The sequence below is a fragment of the Camarhynchus parvulus genome, chromosome 27 (genome assembly GCF_901933205.1).
Source record: "Camarhynchus parvulus chromosome 27, STF_HiC, whole genome shotgun sequence".
In the NCBI taxonomy this organism is placed as follows: Eukaryota; Metazoa; Chordata; class Aves; order Passeriformes; family Thraupidae; genus Camarhynchus; species Camarhynchus parvulus.
The window spans coordinates 1,549,386-1,574,307 of record NC_044597.1 but is presented as its reverse complement, the minus strand read 5'-3'; the positions used below and the strand labels follow the sequence as shown (position 1 = coordinate 1,574,307).

General features: G+C 61.8%; 2 protein-coding genes across 6 annotated transcripts; both read left to right on the top strand.

The window, feature by feature from the left end:
- The first annotated feature begins 4,850 nt into the window (after positions 1-4,850).
- ACBD4 (acyl-CoA binding domain containing 4) lies at positions 4,851-12,088 on the top strand. 5 transcript variants are annotated; one of them, XM_030966404.1, is made up of 10 exons: positions 4,851-4,964; positions 5,033-5,153; positions 5,826-5,910; positions 5,996-6,116; positions 7,803-7,904; positions 8,795-8,901; positions 9,383-9,533; positions 10,461-10,603; positions 11,241-11,276; positions 11,528-11,769. In XM_030966404.1, the coding sequence occupies exons 1-10, from the start codon at positions 4,895-4,897 to the stop codon at positions 11,636-11,638; spliced, it is 1,047 nt and encodes a 348-aa protein (XP_030822264.1). In that variant the 5' UTR covers positions 4,851-4,894; the 3' UTR covers positions 11,639-11,769. The 5 variants fall into 5 exon arrangements, with proteins under 5 accessions (XP_030822264.1, XP_030822259.1, XP_030822260.1 ...); XM_030966399.1 differs by lacking the exon at positions 9,383-9,533 and having other exon boundaries at positions 11,528-12,088; XM_030966400.1 differs by lacking the exon at positions 10,461-10,603 and having other exon boundaries at positions 11,528-12,054.
- A 995-nt stretch (positions 12,089-13,083) lies between these two features.
- Positions 13,084-14,495, top strand: HEXIM1 (HEXIM P-TEFb complex subunit 1). Its single transcript, XM_030966464.1, is given in 2 exon segments — positions 13,084-13,431; positions 13,434-14,495. Coding segments are annotated over 2 exon segments (912 nt in total). The 5' UTR covers positions 13,084-13,268; the 3' UTR covers positions 14,183-14,495.
- The last annotated feature ends 10,427 nt before the right edge of the window (positions 14,496-24,922 follow it).

Below are 24,922 nucleotides of genomic sequence, written 5' to 3'. Positions count from 1 at the left end.
GGCCGGCCCGCGGGGAGGGACCGGGAGGAGCCACGGGGCAGCCGGGCTCTGTTAACCGTTTGTGCCGGGGTGACCGGGACTGACCGGGGTGACCGGGACTGATCGGGGCTGACCGGGGTGACCGGGACTGACCGGGGCTAAAGAGCAGAGGGACACCCGGGGATCTGTCCCCAGCAAGGGGAGGACACCATGGGACCTCCAGGTGACTGTCCCCAGTGAGGGGACACCTGGGGATCTCCATGGGACTGTCCCCAGCACAGGGACACCCAGGGAGCTCTGGGCGACTGTCCCCAGCAGTGGGACACCCGGGGACCCCCAGGGCTCTGTCCCCAGTGCCAGGGCCTCAGGGGCGCTGCCAGCCCCTGGGTGGGCATCCAGGGGTGAGAGCAGGGCAGGCTGGAGCAACATCTGGGCAACATCTGGAGTGACGCCTGAGCATCCTGGAGTGACATCTGGGCACTTAGGGCATCATCTGGGTTCCCTGGGGGTGTTGGAGGATACTGAGGGAACATCTGGGCATCCTGCATGATGTCTGTGTGTCCTGAGCAACATCTGGGCACCCAGAGCAACCACTGGGGGCTCCTGGGACAATCTCTGCTTATCCCAGAGCAATATCTGGACATGCAGGGAGACATCTGGGCAGCACCTGGGCAGCCTGGGACAGAATTGTAGTGCTGTAGTTCCAGACCTGGGCAGCTCCTGCCACATCTGGACAGCTGGGGACATATCTGGGCTGTGTTTGGGGGGGATAAAGCTCTTCCCGAAGATTTTGGGGACAGGGTGTTGAAGATTGCAATGCAAGATGTTTTCCATTACCATCTGTATGACAGATTATCTTTTGTCAAGTGGGCAGTTTGCCTTATCTCTCTCTTTGGTGACCACATTCACACCTCCCTTGAGGGGACATCAGCTGATAACAGCTATGGAATGTCAGTGCATGACTGATAAGAACTATAACATCCCATTGGGAGATGTGAGCCCAGAGGGAGGAGCCAAGCATTGCTACCCCGATATAATCCAGAGGTTTTGAGACACCAGCACGGCTTTCTCTACTGGATTCCCCAGAGGAACAGCAGCTGCCTCTCCTTCCACTGGATCTTCAGAGCAAGAATACATCCTTCTCTGCAGGATCCCTGCTCCAACAGAACCACCCCTGACACTGCAGGAGGGCTGCAGCCACAATTCCAATGGGACTGCTGCCAACACCCTGACCCACAGGGTGTCAGGTTGGGTTCTGACTCTGTCAGTGTTGTTCCAGTGCACTGCATTGTTTATTTTATTCTTTTTTTTTCCTTTCTCTATTAAAGAACTGTTATTTCCTGCTCCCATATTTTTGCCTGAGAGCCCCTTAATTTAAAATTTATAGCAATTGAGAGGGGTGGGGAGGGTTTATATTCTCCATTTCAGAAAAGGCTCCTGCCTTCCTTAGTGTGAAAAATGCATGTGTTTTATGATTGGCTTTTCGCAAATATTCAAATGAATATTATATGTGTTGTGTTAGAAAGTGACACTGTATTCATTCTCTTAAGTAGTGTGTTCAATATAGTTTTAGGTTTTAAAAAATGTTAAAATAGAAACTGTGCTATGTAAGATACTTTTTTAAAGAAAGGACTTGCAGTAAGATAGCAGCCACAGGACACCTAAATCTTCAGAGAAAGAGAATTTATTGCTCCATTATCAGAAGAAACGAACTTCTTCCTGCCTCAAAGGGAGGAAGAAGTTGAGGATGCCCAGACAGAATCCTGTGTTTGAATGGAATTTATGCATCATGTATGAGGTGTATGAATATGCAACAGGCTGTTGCTTTTAAGGGTTAATCCTCTGTTAATGTGGGTCCTTTTTTGGGCTCGTGCTGCCCAGAAAAAGGTACCTGGACTGTGCCTCTTTATCTCTATTGTCTCATATTGTCCTAATTCAAATTGTCCAAATTATTATTACTCTAATTGTATTACTATTTTTATAACCATTTTATTACTATTAAACTTTTAAAATATTAAAAACAAGTGATTAGCGTTTCTCACACTTAGCAGACTCCTGTCTTTCCAAACCAAGACACAAGAGGACACCGGAGCCACCCCAAAAAATGCAATTTCAACCCACATAAGTGGGCTCTGCTCCAAGCTCTGTTCCTTGCAGGAGTTCACCAGCGGATGCCTGGTCCGGGTGGGATGAGCAGGATAAACACCTCTGGCTGCAAAACCCTGCGGTGTAGGAGCATCAGGGGTAGCACGGTCTGGACGGATGGAGATGAGAGATCTCTGCAGCCAGGTCAGGAACTTGGGGTTCATTGCAAAGGGCCTGGGTGCAGGGCCCTGCTGGGAGCTGCCAGCCACAGCTCAGAGCAGGCCTGAGAGAAGAGAGAGGGAGAGAGGATGAGAGGGTGAGAGAGTAAAAGACAAGAGGTAAGAGCTAAGAGCATAGAAAGTAAGCGCTAAATTTCCGTTCCAATACAATAAATCTTCTTCTGTGCTGAATATTCTAATTCTCACTAACCAATCTAGTACAAGATACAAATCCTATAGCATTTCCATACAGCCTATAAGAGTCATTACATTCCCACACTGGGTTACATTTTAAACCCTAAAACTCCTCTTTGGGCCCCTTCTGCCAAGCTGTAGGGTCTGCTCTGACCCTTGGGCCTGTCTGCAAGCAGAGGGTGTTGTTCCATCAAAAGGGGATCACCTTCAGCTGGCCATGCCATTGTTTTCCAGTTGTTCAGTAACTGAGGGATCTCAAAGCTTGCTTTCATTTCAATCTCACTTACAGTTTCTATATTCTCAAAATCTTTTGCCAGACAATCATATTTATAAAGCTTTCCTGTCTCATCTTCCCCAACACCGCGGCACAACAAATCCCAAATCCCGGCGCGGTTCCTCCCCTCCCTGGCGCTGCTGTTTTCTGCCGGCTTGGAAGGGATCCCGTGGGAATCGGGATCGCATTCCCGGCCGATTATAGCACAGCACGAGTGCCATGAATCAGCGCAGGAATCCTGAGTCAGAGCTTGGAAATGGCCGGGGAGTTAAAAGATTTTACTGCTTTTATTTCGTTTTTTATTGTTATGATTTCTTTTGTTTTATTTATTTGTCTTTAATTGGCAAAAGAAATGTTTCCCCAGGCGATGTGGGTGGGATTTAGAAGGGTTTGGGGGGTATTGACCCACCTGGATTTGAAAGCTGCTCTGCATCCCAATCCCAGCATCCTGGGCCAGGCTGGATCCAGGTGGTCCCCACAGCACCCCAGAACCTCTCAATGCACCCCAGAACTTCCCATGGCACCCCAGAACCTCTCAATGCACCCCAGAACCTCCCACGGCCCCCCAGAACCTCCCAATGCACCCCAGAACCTCCCACCCCCCCAGGGCACCCTGTTCTGCCAGGTCACACGTGTCCCCATGTCCCCACAGCCCTTGGAGCAGGGGGGGCTTCACCCTTCATGGACCCCAAATTCTGCCCCTTCCTCATTACCATAATTAATGAAGTTGGATAATAATTAACAGCAGTTAAAAGTATCCAGTGAATAAAAGAACAGTGGATCAGATTGGGTAATAATTAACAATTGCTCTGCCTGACCCAGCTGTCCCCTCTCCTGCCCGGTGGCCTGGTGGCACTGTCCCAGTGCCATGTCCCAGATCCCAGTGCAGTGTCCCAGTCCCTGGACCCTTCCCCTGGCACCTTTGGCTCCATTGTCCCTGTCTCCACTGCACTGTCCTGGTGTCACAGTGCATGGTCCCGGTGTCCCCATGTGTGTCCCCAGTGTCCTGGATGATTATCACAGAATTCCAGGATGGTTTGGGTGGGAAGGGACCTTAAAGCCACCCAGTGCCACCCCTGCCATGGCAGGGACACCTCCCACTGTCCCAGGCTGCTCCAAGCCCCAGTGTCCAGCCTGGCCTTGGGCACTGCCAGGGATGCAGGGGCTTTGGGCACCCAGTGTCCCAGAGCATCCCAGCAGCACTTCCAGCACAGCCCAGGTGGCACCCCCAGCACTGTCCCCGTGCCTGCTGCAGTGTCACAGCTCTGTCACTGCCCCATGGCACTGTCCTCCTGCACACGGTCCCTGTGCCAGGGCTGGTCACACCTGGGCACAGCCTGGGTGCTCCGGGGTGCTGGGCACTGTCCCTAGACACTGTCTCACTGTCCCCTGTCCCTGGGCAGTGTCCCCATGCCCTGTCTGGCTGCACCAATGCTGTGCACAGTTTCTCTGTCCCTGTGTCCTGTTTCACTGTCCTGGGCACTGTCCCTGTCCTGTCCCACTGTCCCTGTGCATTCTCATTCTCTGGCTCACTATCCCTGTGCACTCTCCCACTGTCCTTGTCCTGCTAAGCCCCTGTCCCAGTCCCTGTCCCAGTCCCTCTGTCCCTGTCCCTATCCCTATCCCTCTGTCCCTCTCTCTGTCCCTGTCCTCCTGTCCCTGTCCCCATCCCCCGTCCCTGTCCCTCTGTCCCTATCCCAGTTCCTGTCCCTCTGTCCCCCTGTCCCTGCCCCTGTCCCTCTGTCCCCATCCCTGTCCCTTTGTCCCCCTGTCCCTGCCCCAGTCCCCCTGTCCCCCTGTCCCCCTGTCCCCATCCCTGTCCCCATCCCTGTCCCTCTGTCCCTCTGTCCCTCGGTCCCGAGCCCTGCAGTCCCTCCCGTCCCCGCCAGGCGGCGCCTCCCGTCCCCGCTCTCCGCGCGCTGCCCGCTCCGGCCGGCAGGGGGTGCCGAGGGCGCAGGGGAGGGCGGGGCCCGTTCCGGGAGCCGCGCGCTGATTGGGCGTGGCGCGGAGGGGGTCGATGTAAAGCGGGCGCTGATTGGGCGCGGTGCTGGGAAGCCGATGTAAGACAGGCGCTGATTGGCCCCGCGCTGTCCCCGCACGGAGAGGGACCGGGCCCGGGAGCGGAGCCGGGGCCGGTCCCGCCATGGAGGAGCCGGGCTGCGGGGCGCAGTTCCGCGCCGCCGTGCAGGTGATCCAGGGGCTGCCGCGGAGCGGTGAGTAGCGGCCGGGAGCGGGGCCGGGCGGCCGCGGCGTGGGCGGCCCCGCTGACCGTGCCCCGCAGGTGCGTACCGGCCCTCGTACGAGGAGATGCTGCGCTTCTACAGCTACTACAAACAGGCAACGGCGGGGCGCTGCCAGGGCCCGCGGCCCGGCTTCTGGGACCCCATCGGCCGCTACAAGTGGTAAGTGGGGGGTCCCGGTCCTGGTCACGCTCCCGGTCCGGTCCGGTCCCGGTCCCGCTCCGCTCCCGCTCCCGCTCCGGTTCCGATCCGGGTCCGGTCCCCCTCCCGGTCCCAGTACCGGTCCTGCTCCCGCTCCGGTTCCAGTTCCAGTCCAGGTCCCAGTCCCGCTCCGGTTCCGGTTCCAGTCCGGGTCCCGGTCCCGCTCCGGTTCTGGTCCAGTCCCGGTCCCGCTCCGGGTCCGGTTCCGGTCCGGGTCCAGTCCGCTCCGGTTCCTCTCTGGTCCCACTCCCGCTCTGGGTCTGGTCTGGGTCCAGTCCCGCTCCCGGTCCCTGTCCCGGTCCCCCACTCCCGGTCCCAGTCCCGCTCGGGTTCCAGTCCCGCTCCAGTCCCACTCCGGTTCTGGTGCAGTCCTGCTCCCTGTCCCAGTCCCGGTCCCCTCCTGGTCCCGCTCCGGTCCCTGTCCTGGTCCCCCCCTCCCGGTCCCTGTCCCAGTCCCGGTCCCCTCTCGGTCCCGCTCCGGTCCCTGTCCTGGTCCCCCCCTCCCGGTCCCTGTCCCAGTCCCGCTCGGTCCCTGTCCTGGTCCCCCCCTCCCGGTCCCTGTCCCAGTCCCGGTCCCCTCTCGGTCCCGCTCCGGTCCCGGCCCCGGCCCCGCTGACAGCCCGGGCCCCGCAGGGACGCGTGGCACAGCCTGGGCGCGATGTCCAAGCAGGAGGCCATGGCCGCGTACGTGGCGGAGATGAAGAAGGTGGCGCAGAAGGTACCGGGGAGGGCGGCGGGGCCGGGCCGGGCGCTGCCGGTGCCCGGTGCTGCCCGGTGCCCGTGCCCAGCCGCGGCCTCCGCAGGTCATTGACACCGTGCCCATGGACGAGAGCACGCAGGAGATGTTCCGCTACTTCGAGCCGCTCTACGAGGTGATCCACGACATGCCCCGGCCCCCCGAGGCCTTCTTCAGGAGCACAGGGGGTGAGTGGGGCCGTGCCCGGTGTCCCTGGTGCTGCCGTGTCCCCCTGTGTGACACAGGTGTCCCCTTGTGTATGACACTGGAGTCCCTGTGTGTGACACTGGTATGCCTGTGCATGACATTGCTGTCCCCTGTGTGTGACTCAGGTGTCCCTGTGTGTGTGACAGAGGTGTGCCCTTGTGTGACACTGCTGTCCCTGTGTGTGACAGAGCTGTCCCTGTGTGTGACACTGAAGTCCCTGTGTGCGACACAGGTGTCCCTCTATGTGACAGAGGTGTCCCCTTGTGTGACAGAGCTGTCCCTGTGTGTGACACCGGTGTCCCTCTGTGTCCCAGGTGCTCTGTTCTCCATTTTGCTGCTGAATCCCTTTAAAAGGCAGATTTGGTTTTTCTCTGAAATTTAAAAGCTGTGTCTAAACTGGTCATTATGCACTTGGGAGTGTCCCTTACAGGTGACATTGTCACTTGGGAGTGTCCCTTACAGGTGACATTGTCATTTAAATCTAAACCTGGTGGAATAACGAGCCCGAGGTGGCTGGAACTGAGGTGCAAAGCACTGAGCTCCTCAAGGTGTGGAGTCATTTGTGTTAAAGGTTCCCAAATCACCTTCAGACCCTGCAGTCACGGCTTTGGTGGAGCAGAAAGGGAATTTCAGAGTGTGGAGCCTGGCAGGTGCCTCCAGCAGCTTCTGTGTGTGACCCTGATGTCCCCGTTGTGACTCTGATGTCCCCGTGTGTGACTCTGGTGTCCCTGTGTGTGACAGAGCTCACAGAGCTGGGGGTCTGGGCAGCTTTGGGTTTGTTGATTTATATATAAAGTTATAAAGCAGCACTTGGAACCCAAAGCGTGGATGGATGCAGGTGCCACCAGGTCTCCGGGGATGGGGGCTTTCAGCAGAGCCTTGTGAACGTGGTGGCTGCAGCCAGGTCTGGCCTGGTGCTCTGGGAGGTGACAGCAGCCACACTCTGTGGGTCACAGCTCACCCTGAGCAGGATTTGGGGATGGGGAGGAGGATTTTGGGAATTTGAGGAGGATTTGGGAGCAGTGGCACCACCCCTGTGTGGGGTGCAGCTGCCTTGTCCCCCTCAGTGTCCCCTGTGATGGCGAGGGCAGGCTGGGGACAGCGGGGACAGCAGAGGGTGAGGGAAGGAGCAGCAGGGCAGCGTTGCCACACACCTGCCCAGGAGCAGGGAGCAAAGTCCTGGGGGCTGCTGGAAACCTGGCTGGGATTAACCCCTTGGGCTCCACGGGGTGCTGGGGAGGGCTGGGGCCTGTCCGGACCTCTCAGGGTGCTGCTGGCCCAGATCCCTGGGGTGCTGCTGGGCCAGATCCCTGGGGTGCTGCTGGCCACACAAGGCTCCTCCAGCCAATGCCTCTTGCCCTGGGCTCTGTTACTGTGGCTGTGCCCTGGGCTGTGGGCCCTGCCAGGGGACAGCACTGTCACTGTCACCCACCCTCTGCCTGCTGCCCCAGGGGTTTGGGGACAGGGACACCCCAGGCCCCCCTGGGTGAGCAGGGTGTTGTGCACAGGTGAGCCCAGGCGGGTTCCTGGGCTCTCAGCAAACAAACCTGGCTCCTCCCCTGCCAGCTGCTGGCACCTCCCTGGCATTTCCATGGCCAGCCCAGCCAGGACACATTTGGTGCCACTGAGGCCACCAAATGACCCAGCTGTGCCTTTCCTCTGTGCAGAGAGCCAGGGGCAGCAGGATGGCCCCAGCCAGGATGTGCCAGCGAGCAGCCCAGCTCCAGAGAGCCCCAGGGACGCCGTGCCTGGGCAGCAGCATGTGCCAGGTTGGTGTCCCTGCCTTGGCAGAGCCCTGTGCAGCAGAACCAGGGCTGGGGCTCCATCCATCCATGGAGCTGTTGGCACCTCTGCTCCAGCCCTGGGTGCTCTGGGCACTGCCCAGCTCACAGGTCCAGCTCTCACTGGACTTGTGGGGTTGGCTCTGCTTCACTCCTGCCATGCACAGGGGCCAGGATCTGCTAAACTGCAGGGACAAGGGGAGGCTGGTGCCCCATGGGCTGGGAAATACCACCCTGGAAGGTCCCTGATCCACAAGGGGATGTTCTCCTGTGGCTCAAGCCACGTTTGCTGCTTCCTTGGCACTGGGATTCACAGCACCAAGCCCTGTTGGCACCTCAGCCCTGGCTCTTCTCTCACCCCCTGCCTCTCTGTTCCCCCCCTCGAGGGCCCCTGGCTGTGCCCTGGGGTGGGCAGGGTGCTGCAGGGAGGTTCCTCCTCCTGCTGCTGCTCCAGCCTTCCCCCAGGAGCAAATATGGTCACAGAGCGAGTGCCAGTGTGCCAGCCTTGGGTGCTGCCCAGGGAGCTGGGCAGTGTCCCTGCCTGTGCCACTGCTGCCCAGGGGCCCTGGGAGTTGTGCCAGTGGGACACCGTGGGCAGCAGAAGGGGAAATTCAGTCCTTGGCTTCATGGCCACGTGAACAGAGCTGCTCCCACCCCTGCAGTGCCTCGGTTTTCCCCTCCAGCCTCGCCCTGGGCATGCTCATCCCCTGTTCCAGCTGTGCCCTCTACACAGCTGGGCACCCCTGCCCTGCCCGGGGCTCAGCCCTGTGCTTCCCTTCCAGGACCTGGGCTGGCTCTGCCTGGGGCTCAGCCCTGTGCTTCCCTTCCAGGACCTGGGCTGGCTCGGCCTGGGGCTCAGCCCTGTGCTTCCCTTCCAGGACCTGGGCTGGCTCCTGCCCCCGAGGCGCTCGAGGGGACCCAGGTGACGAGTGACTCTGATGGGGACACGTTCAGTGACACCCTGGAGCAGATGGAGCCTGAGAAGGTAATGGAGGAAGCGCTGGAGGCTTTGCCACCCCTGCCCTGCCCGCTCTGCATGGCACCACCAGCCTGGGAGCCTGATAAAACCAGCAGGGACACCCTCCTGCACCTCTCCGTGCTTTGTGTCATTCATGGAGCGTGTCCCTGTCACTGGGGGATGCTGAGGAGCCTCCCCAGCCCCCCCATTGCAGTGGTGAGGCTCCACCACATGGGTGCCACCACCTGGATCATTCCCCTGCCATGTTTGGATGCCATGCTGAGGCCTGTGGGTCTGGTGGAAGGAGGAAGGAACCCCCCCCTCTTTTTCCACCTCAAATCTGGGCACTCACTCCCCTCAGACGTCACCTCCCAAACCACAAATGCCACCAAAAATGCCTCCCCAAAAATGCCACCCCAAGAGAAGCACTGCACTGCTGCCCTGGCATTGCCCCCCCTGCCCTGGGAGGGGAGTGGGGGTCTCAGGGCCCTTCTCTCCCATCTCACAGGCCGGGCAGGTGCGGGGGCTCACCCCAAAGAGCCCCCAGGCTGGGGCTGAGCCCCCAGAGCCCCTCAGTGCTGGGCAGGGCGAGCGGGGCGAAGGCAGAAGAGCTGAGGGGAGCAGCAGCACAGACCTGCCAGCCCTGGGCTCCAACACAGGTGGGTGCAGAGCTTGTCCCTGCGCCCCTTCCTGCTGCTGCCCACCTCCATGGGCTGGGCTGGGGGGTGGGACAGGACTGAGCTTGGCTCCAGCACCCATAGTTGGGTGCTCGGTAGCTGAAGGAAGCCACAAGCGTCCTGTGTGTGCATCCCCAGGCAGCTCAGCCCCTCCTTTGCCCATTCCCTGCAGTGGTACTGAATTGTCTGAGTTTGGAGGATGCAGGGCCCTGGTTCCCCGTGCCCAGCTCCTGCCCCTTGTCCTTCGGGTGTGGGTGGTGCCAAGGGTGAGCTGTGCCCAGCAGGGCAGGGGTGAAGCTGGGCCCTGTGCCCTGGAGGCCTTGGGGACAGCAGTGCCACTCACCTGGGCACCACCAGGCCTTGAGCTGTGCCACTGCACCCTCTGTGCTGTGCCCAGGCACTCTAGGCTGCCCTAGGGTGGCATTGCCACCCTCACCCATGGGACTGGTGCCATTGCCTCACCCTTTCCCCTGTTGCTGTTCCCTTCCGGGCTGCCTGACCTTGGCAGTGAACTTGTCCCCGGGCCGGGCTGGGCTGTCCCCAGGGCTGGCAGTGAGTCCTTGCCTGTGTCCTGCTCCCTGCCTGGATTATCCAGGGGTTTGCCAGCCTGATTTGGAGCCTTTGCTGAGCCCAGGGGGTGGCCAGGGAGGAGCTGCCCTGGCCCTGGGTGTCCTGCCCCATGGTGGCACCTTCACCAGGTGACCCACAGCACCCACCCCGCTGGTGGGCTGGCCACCCACTGCCACCACCACGGCAGTGTCACGGTGGTGCACGGCCCTGGGGACATCCTGTGGGTGGGCAGCCCACGGCAGGTGCCCTGTGGGAGTCTCTGCCCAGCGGTGGGTGCCAGCCCGGGGCGGGCAGTGCCAGCCTGGCGTGGCAGCCGTGTGCCCGTGGCTGTGCCCGCAGATGTGCGGCTGCCCGGGGGCAGCAGCCCCGAGCCAGCGGCGGAGCTGGAGGCGCACGTGGCCGGCGCGGTGCGGGCGCTGCAGGAGGAGCTGCGGCGGGTGCGGGAGCGGCTCAGCCGCCTGGAGGCGCTCGGGGCTGCCCAGGTACGGCCGGGGACAGCGCAGGGCTCAGCTCCGGGCCCTGCCACACGGCTGGCCCCGCTGTGGGGACATCCCGGTGCTTGGTGATGACAAATCCTGGCGGGGTGAGGCTGGTGGTGCCCTGATCCTGCCCACGGTGCGGGCAGGGAGCTGCTGCCCCTCGCTGCTACTGCCCCCCTCATTCCCACTGCCCCCCATTCCCACTGCCCCCTCTCATTCCCACTGCCCTTTCATTCCTGTTTCCCCGTCATTCCCGTTGCCCTGCCCCTCATTCCCACTGCTCTCCTCGTTCCCATTGCCCCCTCATTCCTGCCTACCTCATTCCTGTTTCCCCCTCATTCCCACTTCTCCCTTTGTTCCCACTGCCCCCCCCATTCCCACTGCCCCTTCATTCCTGTTTCCCCCTCATTCCCATTGCCCTGCCCCTCATTCCCACTGCTCCCCCCATTCCTGCTGCCCCCCTCATGCCTGTTTTCCCCTCATTCCCATTTCCCCCCCTCATTCCCATTTCCCCCCAGGCTCCTGGCCCAGCTGCACCCTCTGACCCCTGCCCGGCCTCTCCAGCCGCTCCCTCGCTCTCCCAGGGGCTGGCAGGGGGTGCCAGCCCCAGCTGCACCCCAAACCCTCTCCTGTCTTGCAGGGGGAGACAGACCCCGGCCTGGCACTCGCTCCACAGGTGAGTTGGAGCTGAAGGACGTGCTGTGGGTGCCCCTGCTGCCCCCTGCCCACCCAACAGCCCACAGGGGTGTGGGGACACAGCTGGGGAGCAGGTGACATCCATGGGGACACTGCCAGGGACAGCGGTGTGATGCACAGAGGAGGGGGATGTGACTGGGACACCGAGCAGTGCCGGGGCTCCCTTTCAGCAGAGGGCTGAGGGGGTGTTCGCTGCCATCAGTGCCACCTTTGTCCCGTTTCCCTGGCCAGGCCGTGTCCCGGTGGCGCCTGCCCGTGTCCCCACGCACGCTGCTCTTCCTGGCCACCTGGCCCTTCGTCACCCAGTGGCTGCTGCGCCACTGGCAGGGCAGGAAGAGGTGACCCCCGAGCACCGGCACCGCCAGCCCTCCTCGCCATCCCGCTTCGCACGGAGCCATGCGGGAACCGCCTCAGCAGCCACCGGGACACCGGCACCGGCCGACACTCAGGGCCAGCCCCGACCCCGCGCCGCCGCCGCCACGCACAGCCGGAGCAGGAGCAGCCCCGGGCCCGGCCCGGCCTCACCGGGGACATCACCGAGCCTGCCTCAATTAAAGTCGCATTTTCGGTTCAGCCCCGCTGCCTGTGCCATGCTGCCAGGGGAGGGGAAGGCCCCAGCCTGTCCCCCCGGCCGGGTGCCATGCCCACCCTGAGGGTGCCACCGGGCCCTGTTCGGGAGGCGGCGGTGGGGAAGCCTCAGGGCTCCCCGGGACCTCCATGAGGGGGTGCCGGGTGCGGGGCTGGGCAGGGCGGATTCCCCCGCGGGTTCCTTCCCCCGTGAGGCCGCAGCTGCCCCGGGGCCCTCCTGTGCTGCTCCCCCTCAGGCACGGAGCTCCCCCGGGCCGGCCATGGCTCCCCCCGCCGTGTGTCCCTCAGCGGGGCCTTCAAACCCCGCCAGCCCCCCCGCACGTGGGGCCCGAGGGGGACATCGCCACCGTGGCTGAGAGTGACAGGGCTGGGAACGGAACCGGGACCGGCACAAGGCCCGGGGGCTCCCCATCCCCCTCCTTCGCCGTGCCCCTCCCCCCGCACCCCCCGGGCTTCGGGAGCGCGGCTCTGCACCGCCCCTGCGAAAAGGGACGCGGCGCCTTTAAGAGAGGACTTCTTTCCGCTTCGGTTTGTTTACATCTCCCTCCGCCAACTGCAGCACTGCCGCACTCCACACAGCGCCGGGATCCTTCCGCTCGCCTCCTTCCCGCCCGGGGCCCGCGCACCCCCGGCGCCCCTCCCGGCCCCCCCTACACCCCAGCCTGGCTCGGCCCGGCCCGGCCCGGCTCTGTACAACCCCCCCAGTCCCGGGGCCGCAGCACGGCCGGCGGAACCTCCGCCGCGCGGGGACTCTTTTTGGACCGTGCCACAGCCCTGCCGTGGGGGGGGCGCGCGCGCTGCCCTCGGCGCGGGCCTGAAGGTCGCGGGGCGCGCGCGGCCCCGTGCACGGGGACTCCCCCGCCTCGTGGTACGGCCCGGTCCCGCCTTCTCCCCCTGGCGATTGGTGGGGCCGCGCAGGAGTGACGGCCCTTTCGGCCAATGGCGTCCAGTTCCCGCAACGGCCAGGGGCGTGTCCCGGCGGGCCGGCCCGCCCCCCGCGCCCGCCGATTGGCCGCGAGGCGGCACCGCCCGCGCGCTCGGGGCCGTGGCGGCGGCGCGGGGCGCGCGGCGGGGGCGGGTCCCGACGCGCGGCGGGGCGGGGCGCGCAGGGCGCCTGCGCGGGGCGGGGCGGGGCGCGCGCAGCTATAAAGGGAGCGGCCGCGGCCGACGAGAGGCAGTCGGGAGCGGGCGGCGGCGGGCGCGGGTTGGGCCGTGGGGTGGGATTGCGGCGGGAGCGGCGGCGGCGGCGCGTGCAGTGCGCGCGGGGAGGCGGGCCCGGCGGCGTTAAACCTCCTCCGGGCCATGTCCCGGGCGGCCTGAGCGGGGCCAGCCCCCCATGCGGCGCCGGTAGCGCCCGTCAGCGAGCGTAGCCGAGCGCAGCGCTATGGCCGACACGGCGCCCGCTGAACCGGGGCCGGAGCCCCAGTGCGAAGCGGAGCCTCGCTCCGAGCCCGAGGCGCGGCCGGAGCCGCAGTCCGAGCCCGAGCCGCAGCCCGAGCGCGGAGAGGCGCCGACGGAGGACGGCGATGCCGGGCGGCTGCCGCCCCCGGGGCGGAGGCGGCGGCGGGCGGCGCCGAGGGGCGGCCGCCGGCGGGCGGAGCGGGGCGTCCCGGCCTGGGCCCGCGGTACCGGGCCGTGGGACGCACCGAGGAGTGGCCGGTGAAGAAGAAGCACCGTCGGCGGCCGTCGAAGAAGAAGCGGCGCTGGAAGCCGTACTCGAAGCTGAGCTGGGAGGAGAAGCAGCAGTTCGACGAGCGGCAGAGCCTCCGCGCCTCCCGGCTGCGAGCGGAGATGTTCGCCAAGGGGCAGCCGGTGGCTCCCTACAACACCACGCAGTTCCTCATGGAGGACCATGACCAGGAGGAGCCCGACCTGAAAACCGGGCTGTACCCGCGGCGAGCGGCCGCCAAGTCGGACGACACGAGCGAGGAGGATTTCCTGGACGACGCGGCGGACGAGGACGGGGGCAGCGACGGGATGGGGGGGGACGGCAGCGAGTTTCTGCAGAGGGACTTCTCGGAGACCTACGAGCGGTACCATGTGGAGAGCCTGCAGAACATGAGCAAGCAGGAGCTGGTGAAGGAGTACCTGGAGCTGGAGAAGTGCCTGTCGCGCATGGAGGAGGAGAACAACCGGCTGAGGATGGAGAGCAAAAAAGCCGGCGGGGAAGCGGCGGACCCGGCGCGGGTGCAGGCGCTGGAGCGGGAGGTGGACAGGCTGCGAGCCGAGAACCTGCGGCTGCTGCGGGAGCAGGAGCTGCCCCGGCAGGAAAAGGGCCCCTGCAAGCCGGGGGAGTGACACTGGGCTAGGGGGGCGCGGGGGGGTTTTTACAGTGCTGGGTGAAACATTCGGTCCTTGTACAGAGTCGCCGCGGACCCTTTTTACGGGCTAAACTGCAGCTGGGTGGGCCGAGGGCTCCCCCTTTTTTAGGTGGCTGTGATGGGGTGAGGGGGGGGTTGATGTATTGGTGATATCTGGTTTATGTTTGGTTTTTTTTGGTTTTTTTTTTTTTGTGTCTAAACCAAAAAAAAAAAATCCCCAGGAAAGCTGTAAATTGGCCAAAACTGACTATAAAAAAATACAGAGGTCTAATAAATTTAATTACTTGTAACTGTAATAGTTTTGGTGTGATTTCTCGAAAATAATCAGAATGGCATTCCACCAGGGAATACATCCTGGATTATTTTCATCCTGTTATAACTGTTGTTTGATTAAACTTAGTTGGAATTCCCCGCTTAACCCTTTTTGTTATTATTTCCCCCCATTTGTTTTCAATTTTAATTCTGCTTAATGAGCTGAAATAGTTAAAAGTACCTGGAAGGGGGGTGAAATGGTGTGTGATGGACACAGAGGAATAGGAGTAGCCTGAAGTCTGTCTGTTTGCCTAAGGCTCACTTAAACTTGACTCTGTTTCCCCGCAGCTCTGCAGGAATGCAGGTCATTAACTGAAATCTGGGCAAAAACTGCCCCAAAATAAATTAAAAAAATAAAAAATTACTTCAAGCTACAAGTGAGAAGAAAAACCTTAAAGTTTTGGAGCAGCCCAAGGAAAAGTTTTGGTAGTCAGCACTTGGCCTCTGAAATGGCTGACGAGGGAAAGGCGATGGCTCAACCTCCCTCCTGCTGCACCTGAGAGGGGAGGAGGAGGAGGGAGAAGCTCCGAGCCTGGAGCTTTTTCTGGGGGGTGAACAAGTCCATGAAGGGGTGAAGCAGGGGAGGGGCTGAGGTGCAGCCAGAAGTGGGGATCGGGCTGGGAGGTGATGAAAGCTGGACCTGGTGAGGCAGGAGCCGGGATGGGCCTGGGACTGGGGGAATTGGGCATTTCCATAAAACCCGAGGGGAGGGGACGGGGCTGTCCCAGCGCTCCGGGAACAGCAGGAGCGGGATGGGGTTGGGAATGGGGGAATTTGGCATTTACACAAAACCGGAGGGGAGGGGGACAGGGCTGTTCCAGCGCTCCGGGGACAGCAGGAGCGGGATGGGCCTGGGAATGGGGGAATTGGGCATTTCCATAAAACCCGAGGGGAAAGGAGGGGACGGGGCTGTCCCAGCGTTCTGGGGACAGCAGAAGCCGGGATGGGCCTGGAAATGGGGGAATTGGGCATTTCCACAGAACCCGAGGGGAGAGGAAGGGGACGGGGCTGTCCCAGCGCTCCGGGGACAGCAGGAGCGGGCTGGGCCCGGGCAGCTGCCCAGCAATGGGGGAATTGGGCATTTCCACAGAACCCGAGGGGGCTGGGGCTGTCCCAGCGCTGCCGGGCAGGTGCGGTGTGACCGGCTCGGGGCTGGAATGGTCCCACCAGGTTTAACCCCAGCCTGGCCAAAACCCCGCGGCTCCACGGGGGAAAACCAGCCTTGTTCAGGGGGAGAGCACAGTGACGTCCCCACCGCAGATAGGGCGGTGTAAAGTCGGGGGGGGAGGGGGAATTACACCGATTTTATGTCCCCCCAGCCCCCCTCCAGCTCTGGGGCACGGCGGGGGGAAGGAAATGAGCCAGGGCCACTTGCTCAAGAGCCCGGGAGCCAGCGGCTCCTTGCCGGTGCCATGACATCACCGCAGCGCCGGGAGGGCGGGCGATGATCGGCGGGATCCTGCGGGCTGCGGTGGGGCCGAGCCCCCCGTGCTCCTCCGGCCCGGGCCCCGGCGATGCCTCCCCGCTGTTTATTTCCCTGCAGAGCGATTTTCTGTCCGCGATTCCCACATGAGGCGTTTTCTCCCCGGGCTGGTGGCACCGATGGGGGTCCCTGATGGTCCCAGCTCTGTGAAATGCAGCTCCTGGCACCTGTTTTGTGGAAAAACCTCGATCCAAGGGGATATTCTCAGGTTTTGCCCTCATCCTCTCACCTCACACCCAGCCAGGTTCAAGTCTCTGGAATAAATGTTTTCTCTGCAAATGCTTTAAAAAAATACGACTTAGAAAAACCCAAAGCAAACAAACCAACTATAAGGACCACAATGATCAACTCTCCAACCTCCTCTGCCCCCACCAATTTCTCCTGCTTTATTCCATCTGTTTTAACCAGGTTATCCCGATCCCAAGGGCTCAGAGCAGCTCCTGCAGACACAGACCACGGACATTTGGGGACCTTTGAAACCTCTGAGTGGATCAGTAACGGACAGGCAGCTCCTCCCTGGCTGGGGGGAGAACTCCCCATGCCAAGGCTTCCCACAAACTCCTGACTGGAGCTCACCTGTGTGAGCACAGAGCCACAGCAGCAGGGATCAGCCTGGCACAGCTCAGCTTGCAACCAGAGGCTGCAATCATGGAATGGTTTGGGTTGGATGTGACCTTCAAGACCATCCAGTGCCAACCTTGCCATGGTGGGCAGGCCCTGGCAGAGGTTCCCAGAGCAGCTGTGGGTGTCCCTGGATCCCTGGAAGTGTCCAAGGCCAGGCTTGGAGCAGCTGCCATGGCAGGGGGTGGAATGAGATGGGCTTTAGGGTCTCTTCCCACCCAAACCATTCCATGATTCTCTGGACAGGCAGGAATCACTTCCCCAGGGCTCCACGGCTGTGGGAAGGCAGCACCAACACTGGATTTGGGCTACCTGGGGACACAGAGCATCTGGCAAAGGGTCCCCCAGCTCCTCCCCTCCCAAGGGTTTTGTTTTCAGAAGAAAGGGCTGAAATTCTGTCAGCACCAACACAAAAATGGAGACTGCTCCATCCCATGTGCGGGAATGGCCTTTCCCTTGGACAGGAGCAATACAGGGACACAGCAGCTCCCTGGAAACACCACAAATCCAAGAAAGAAGTGTCTGTTGGGGTGAGGTGAGCCCCAAATCCTGCCCTGGGACACAGCAGCCCCTTGGTGCTCCTTTTGTGGCAGTGGCTCCCTGATCCCTGCCCAGGTTACAGCTCTGGCACCCCACCATGCCCTGCCACCACCTCACCTGCCCCACCTTCCCAGGACACACTGGTGACTGGGTGACACAAGTGGCATTTTGGTGCAACAAGAGGACAATCTGCAGCTGGTGGGGCCATCACAAAAAACCTGGCAGCTCCAGTGCCCCGGGACTGCTCCCCTTCTGCTCCCCACAACCCCTGTGACACCTGGGCAGGTGCAAAGCTCTCAGCTCAAACCAAGTGTGACCCTCATGAGTTTGACAAAATCAGCTTGAAATGGCATTTTCAGCTGTCACAAGCTTTTGAAGACACACACAATAAAGCTCCCAGCCCTGGAAATGCAGCTGGGGATATAAAATATCATGGAATCACAGAATGGATGGGGTTGGAGGAACCTTAAAGATCAGTTCCAGCCCACTGCCATGGGCAGGGACACCTTCCACTGTCCCAGGTTGCTCCAAGCCCTGCCCAATGTGGCCTTGGACACTGCCAGGCCTGGGGCAGCCATCACCTTTCCATATGATGCTTTGGAATTCAGGACCTGCTAAATCAACATCTGCAGAGTCACAACAAAAAATACAATTTAAAAAAAAACACCACCACCCCACCCACCAAGTGCCTAAATGTAAAATAATCTGGTTTTAACTGGCTGACCCACGTCTGACAGCACAATCCGCACTTACAGAGCAGAAGGCTCCCAAATCTCCCTGTTTTAAACCTAAACCCAGCCCCACAAATACCAGGGGATGAGCTGGTGTTATCGAGGCAACGACGGGGCTGGCAACTGGAGCTCCACTGAGGAGCCGTGGGGAGGCTGCGCCAGCTCAATCCCTCCCCCCAAAAAAAGCCATTTTTAGTTTTTAAAGCGCTGGGTTTTGACTTTGCACGGGGTAAACAACGCAGCAGGTGCCTCGCCAGCCCCGGAGGGGCATCGCTCCCTGCGAGCCCGGGGTCGCTCGCGTTTGTTACCGCCCGAGAAGTTCCCCCGGGCCCTGGCAACAGCCGAACGCTTTTGTTTTTGAGTCTCGGAGCTCCCCGCCGGGGAGGCCATGTTAGCTGAGATCCACTGGATCCGGCCGGGATCGCTCCGGGAACCCCGCGGGTTTGGGCTGAAACGTGTGAAACAAAGGATTAAATAAATACCAGGGACTGTCTCCCCCCACTCAAGCCGCGGGGTGTGAGGGACGGGACCCCGGCACACCCAGCCCCGATTTCCCTCAGAACTGCGCTGTTCCTCCCCTCGCTGCTCCTCACGGGGCTCAGGCAGGGCCAGCCCCGCACGAGATCGGGCTGCGGCCGTGAGAAACGTTCAGATACCGTTTAACGCTAATTTTGATCGAAAAACAGCCCCAGCCCCCGCCCAGTAACGCAGGTACAGCCGGAGAGCTCCAGGCCGGGTTCCTCCACCCCACCGGCTCAGCTCCGTGAGGCGCCGCCAGCGCTGAGCTCCGCTCCCGGAGCGCTGACGGGGACACGGCCGGTGGCGCCGCGGTACCGCCCCCCATTAGGGCCGGTGAGGGGCCCCACGCTCCGCTGGCGGGACAGAGCCCCGGCTCGGCCGCCCCTGCTGCCGCCTCGGGGCCGCGGACGGGAGTGGGCCCGGCCCGGCCCCTCACACACAAAATGGCGGCGGCGGCACCGCTCCCGCTGCCGCTCCGCCCGGCCGCCATAGTCGCCGTCCCGGCTCCGCTGCTCTCCTGCCAATCAGAACCCGCCGTGCCGCTGCGTGACGGCCCGGCGGAGCCAATGGAAACGCGACTAGCAGAGGAAGAGGCGGTGCCTGCCTCCACCGCGAGGCATTGTGGAGGTTGTAGTCCACCTACGCGTTGCATTAGTCGGGCCGGGCCGGTTGCGGACTCGCCGCCCCAGGACGCCCCGCGGTCGCACGTGGCGGGCGCTGTGTCACGGCGGGAGGCGGAGGAACCGGGCTCGGTTCCGCCGCGGGGCGGAGCAGCGAACACCGAACACCGAGGCCTCCGCAGGCCCCGATGTGCCCAGGGGGCGTTGCAGGGCCCGAAGCCTCTCAGCGGGGCGGCTCCGGGAGGAGGTTTTGTCCGGGATGGCGACACCGAAAGCTCTGAGGGCTGCTCGGCCGAGGCGGCCCAGGGGCCGAGGCCTTGCTCAGGCGGGGGCGGGGAGGATCTGGGACGGGCCTGGATCGAGGGGGGGACCCCAGCGCCTCAGGGGGGTGTTCGGCCCCAAATGAAGGTGCCTTCAGCCGTCTGAATTTAACTCCTTCATGCTCTGTCCCTCTCCAGAACCGTTCCAGCAGCTGCAGCCACAGAGCAGGATCAAAATTGGCACCCAGAGATCGCAATGAGATGGATCACAATTAGCAGTCACAGACCACAATTAGCAGCCAGTGTCCCCTCAGCACGGTGGGAGCTCGGTGTGCTCAGGAGGTGACAGTTCTCCCTCAAAATCACCGGTCTTGGGACAGTTCTCCCCTTAAATCACCCGTCTGCCCAATTCCAGCTCTGTCAAGGGCTCCTCCCAGGCTTATCTGGCCTCTGTCTCACATCTCAAGGAGAGAAGTGACCCACAAGGCAAAGTCCATGAGCTTTCCTCAGGGTTTCAAGGGGATTTTTTCCCCCACTGGTTGTGCCCCTTGCCGGCTGAGCCCTGTGGGGTGTGGATGGGGGGGGTTCAGTCAGCAGGAATTTTAAGGGAATGTGTCCGTGGGGATCAGGACATGTAAAAGGCAAAAATAAGCAATACAGTTTGTAAATAAAAGGAAAAATACTCAAAAAACCCTCACTACCAACCTAAAATGTCTCTCCCTTCAAAGCTGATCATCTTGAACTCCCATTTTTTGGGGCAGGCTGGGCCCAGGCCCTGTCCTTGTGTGATTTTTGGGAAGGAACAGTTCAGGGAATGAGCCTGAGCAGCCACTTGAAGCATTTGGAATTAAGTTCTGATGTTACAAAAAGACAGAGGGGGGTTTGCTGTGAGGGTTTTTATTTTTATTTTGGGGGTTTTTTTTTGTTTGTTTGGTTTGTGGTGGGTTTTGTTTTGTTTGTTTGTTTGTTTGGGTTTTTTGTTTTGGTTTGGTTTTTTGGCTTTTTGTTTTGTTTTATTTTGTTTTGTTTTGTTTTGTTTTGTTTTTTCTGGGCTGATAAATCCCCAATCATAAATTCTCCTCCCCATGATGTGATTTTAGTGAGTGGGGGTTAATTTTCCGGCCAGAGGGTTGGTGTTGGGTATGGCCTGGCTGTTCCTGAGTGGGAAAGGGGAAGGGGAGGTGTAAACAGAGGGTTTGTCCCTGTCCCCCCCCGGTCTGTTGGGATCTCCCTGGGAGGCAGAGCCCGGAGCTCTGGGGTGCTCCTGGGACAGGGGTGCTGCTCCTGGCACCCCCTGAGCTCTCAGATGTTCTCCCTGTGCTGGCCCATCCCTCCAGGCCAGAAAATACCCATTTTTGGGGATTTCTGTATCAGAACTGTGACATCAGTCCCCAGCTAGTGCAGGTGGGCTGTGACTCCCGGTGTGTCCCATCTCCTGGGATTTTGTGCTCTCAGAGCCTGATGACAGCCTCAGCCATGGGATCCTCTGCTTGTTCCTGCCCTTCCCTGCTTGTTCTGGTTTTCCCTGCCTGCTCCTTCCCTTCTCTGCCTGCTCTTTCCCAGCCTGCTCTGTCCTTCCCTGCTTGCTCCTCCTTTTCCCTGCCTGTTCCTTCCCTTCCCTGCCTGCTCCTGCCCTTCCTTGCCTGCTCCTGCTCTTCCCTGTGTGCCTGTTCTGCCCTTCCCTGCCTGTTCTGCCTTTCCCTGCCTGCTCCTGCCCTTCCCTTGCTGCTGTCCTTCCCTTCCCTTCCCTTCCCTTCCCCTTCCCTTCCCTTCCCTTCCCTTCCCTTCCCTTCCCTTCCCTTCCCTTCCCTTCCCTTCCCTTCCCTTCCCTTCCCTTCCCTTCCCTTCCCTTCCCTTCCCTTCCCTTCCCTTCCCTCCCCTCCCCTTCCCTCCCCTCCCCTCCCCTCAGCACCAGGGGAGCCCGCAGGGCTCTGGAGGAGGCAGGAACACCCTGGGCTGCTGATAGAGCTGATAACCCCTCGGGGCGTTGTGCTTATCTCTGAGCCCAGCTCCGGCACCCCCGCCGTGCCTTTAGCCACCGTGTGCTCTCTGAGGTGCCACGGGCCATTATTTGTCACCTTGTGGGGCTGTTCTGAGGGTGCAGAGGCAATTCCCCCTTCCCAGGGCACTCCCCAGTCCATCCCTGACTCCCTGCACCCTCCTGGGGCTGCAGGAGCAGGTCCGAGGCCCCGAGGCTGCCTGGAGGAGCTGGATCAGCCAAGCCCACACAGGGACAGGCTGATTCCCAAGCTGGTGCCAGAGATACTGTGGTTTATAGATCCAGATTGATTTATTTTTATTTGCCACGCGTTTGGGTCTTTTCCAGCCATATTTTAGCTCCTCCACACCCTGGCGTGTCTGGCTGAGCGCTGCCACCCCTGGGTCCTCCCACCCCTCGTGGCATCCCAAAGCCAGGGTGCCACAACCCTTTCCACGCTGGCAGGAATAAATCTGGGGCAATGGATGTTTGCACAACCCTGATCCTGCAGAATGGGCTTTGACCCCAGCACTGAGCAACCAGGACCCAGCTCCCAGCAGGCACCACAACCCCCAGTGCCCTACAGCCAGCACTGAGCTGCCAGCACCCACATCTCCAGCTCCTGGCATCCATCCCCAGCATTCCATGTCCCCGCATCCATCTCCCAGCATTCCCTGTCCCAACAGCCCGCATCCATCCCCCAGAATTTCATGTCCCAGCATCCCAGCACACCCAGCATTCCCTGTCCCCGCATCCATCCCCAACATTCCATGCCCCTCATCCCGCATCCAACCCCCAGAATTCCCTGTCCCCGCATCCATCCCCCAGCATCCCAGCACCCCCAACTCCCAGATCCCAGTGTTCCCAGTGCTCCCAGCACGCAGCAGCCACAGCTCCCCAGCTCTCTCCACCCCCAGCGCTCCCACCATCCATCAGCCATGACTTCCAGCACCCAGCACTCGTCTCCCAGAGCTCCCATTTCCACCCGCAGCCTGCACCCAGCTCCAGTGCTTCCAGTGCTCCCAGCGCCTGCACCCAGTTCCCAGTAATTCCAGCATTCCCAGCACTCATCTCCCAGTGTTTCCAGCGCTCCCAGCTCTCCACACCCAGCTCCCAGTGCTTCCAGTGCCCATCTTCCAGTGCTTGCAGCATCCAGCTCCCAGCGCTCGCAGCACCCATTTCCCAGTGCTCCCAGTGCTCCCATCATCCAGCTCCCGGTGCTCCCAGTGCTCCCATCATCCAGCCCCGGCTCCCAGTGCTCCCAGTGTTCCCAGCGCTCCCAGCACCCCCAGTGCTCCCACTGCTCCCAGTGTTCCCAGTGTTCCCAGCGCTCCCAGTGCTTCCATTTCCCAGCATACAGTATCCATCTCCCAGCGCTCCCATTGCTCCCATTGCTCCCATTGCTCCCAGTGCTCCCAGTTCCCGGCCGCTCCCCCTCCCGCGAGCGCTGCGGGGCGCCAGAGCCGCGCACGTGCGCCCCACCTGGCCCCGCCCACATTTCCCAATAGGGGCACGGCCACGCCCACCTCGTTGCGCAACGCGCCGGCCCCGCCCAACCCGGAAGCCGCGCTCCGGGCGTCCCCGCCCCCTGCCGTAGCCCCGCCCCCAGCGCGTGCGCGGTGGCCCCGCCCACCAGCGGCACCCTCCCCCGCTGTTGGCCCCGCCCCCCGTGTCCCCCCGTGTCCCCCCGTATCCCCGCCCCGTGTCCCCCAGGTGTCCCCAGCCCTTGCCATGTCCCTCCATCCGGGCTGTCCCTGCTGCCCCCACGATGGTGTCCCCCTGGAGTCCCCCTGTGTGCCCCCTTGTCCTCTGTGTCCCCGTGTCCCTCCAATGTCCCCTGTGTTCCTCTGATGTCCCCTGTCCCCCGCATGTCTTCTGCATTCCTCCATCTGCTCCATGGCCTCTGTGTGCCCTGTGGGCCCTTATGGCTGCCATGTCCCCCTGTCCCCAGTGTCCGCTGCCTTCCCAAGCTCCCCTGGTCCCCCCAAGCCCCCTGAGTATCCCCATGTCCCCATGCCATGGTGTCCCCCGTGCTCATGTCCTTCGTGTGCCCCACGTTCTCTGTGTCCCCCAAGTCCCCCGTGCCCTCCATGTCCCCATGTCACCCATGTCCCCACGCACGTCTGGCACATGTGCTGAGTCCTCCTTCCTGGGGAAATGGGGAACAGGGACCGTGTTTCCCCCCCGCGGGTGATGGGAACAGGGACCGTGTCCCCCCCGGGTGATGGGAACAGGGATGACGTGTCCCATTTGGGATAACAGGGAGCAGGGACCGTGTCCCCCTGAGGCCATCGAGCCCTTCCCTCAGGCACAAGGGGCTCAAGGACAGACGGACAGCCAGCACCCACTGATGTGACCCTGTCCCCCCCTGCTGTCACTCAGCACCAAGGTGACACTGTTTATGGTGGGACCTACAGAAAACAGAGGAGCTGAACCTGCCCAGAGGGTTCCTGACTGAGCCCAAAGGGGAAGGAGGGGATGCCCGGGGGGTGGGGGTGAACTGGGGGGTCTGGTGGGCACCCCATGGGCAGCACCAGTGGGTTTGGGGTTGGGGGAATCACCTGGGAATCCCATCCCAGGGAATCACCTGGAAACTCCATCCTGGCCGTGCCAGAGGATCCCTGGGCAGATGGGGACACCTTGGTCCCCAAAGCACAACACGTGGCTGCCTGGTGTGACTACTAATGATTAATTAATCCGATTGATTCATTCATTTTATAAACCACAAGGAGAGGGTGTCAACGGCACCAGGGAGGGGGCAAACCCGAAGGCAGAGGCGCGGGACAGGGCCGGTAAATGGAGCTGGCGGGAACGAGACAGGATTGATCTGCTGTCGATCCCTGCAGCCGCTTTCCCTGCTGCTGCTGCTGTCTCATGGCTGCGATGCTCCATCCCCCGGGAACGCGGCTCCCAGGGATTCCCCTCCAGCCAGGAGCTCCATCCCGCAGGACCTGGGTGCTGCCAGCCCTCCCCAGATCCCCCAGACCCCAAATCTTTCTTTTTCTGCTCCTTTTTCCGCTGCCAGCGTCAGGCCGACACTGACATCCAGCGGCTGCCGGGATCGCTCTCGTTCCGGGGCTGTCTCCGGTGCCCGGTGCACCGGGAGCTGCCCAGCCCGGCCTCGTCGTGCCCCGGGGCTCCGGGATGCACCCAGCCGTGCTCCAGCCGCCTGTCCCCAGCGCGGCCACCCCCGTGTCCTGTCGTGTCCCCGCAGTCGATATCGCAGCGGGGTCCGGCCGAGCGCCGAGCCCGGAGCATCCGCGCATCCCTGGCGGGACTCGGGGACACCCCCGGGCTCCGAGGTCGAGGTGACAAAAGCACGGCGAGGTCGTGGTGACCCCGCCATTGCCCTGGGGACATTTGTCACCTACTCCCTGCCGCAGCCCGTGGACTTTGAGCCGAGCCTGGGAGCGGCGCTGGGACGCGTCTGGAGGCGCTGGCATCGCCCCAAAGGTCCCCGAGAGGGGCTGCGGACAGCAGGTAACCCCGGGTGACCCCCTCTGCGTCCCCACTGCTGTGCCACCGCCATCCCCAGGGATTTTATGTCCCTTTGAGGTGCCACTGCCTGATCCTCGCGTTTGGAGTCAGCTCCGGGAGGAAATCACGGCGTTCTTCCCGTTTCAAATCTGGGCGAACTGGGAAAACCAAACGGC

Bases quoted from the DNA above. Each gene is read 5' to 3' on its own strand.
- ACBD4 (XM_030966399.1), top strand. From the start codon at position 4,895: ATGGAGGAGCCGGGCTGCGGGGCGCAGTTCCGCGCCGCCGTGCAGGTG. The intron at 4,965-5,032 runs GTGAGTAGCGGC...CGTGCCCCGCAG, and splicing joins CCAGGGGCTGCCGCGGAGCG to GTGCGTACCGGCCCTCGTAC. The intron at 5,911-5,995 runs GTACCGGGGAGG...CGGCCTCCGCAG, and splicing joins TGAAGAAGGTGGCGCAGAAG to GTCATTGACACCGTGCCCAT.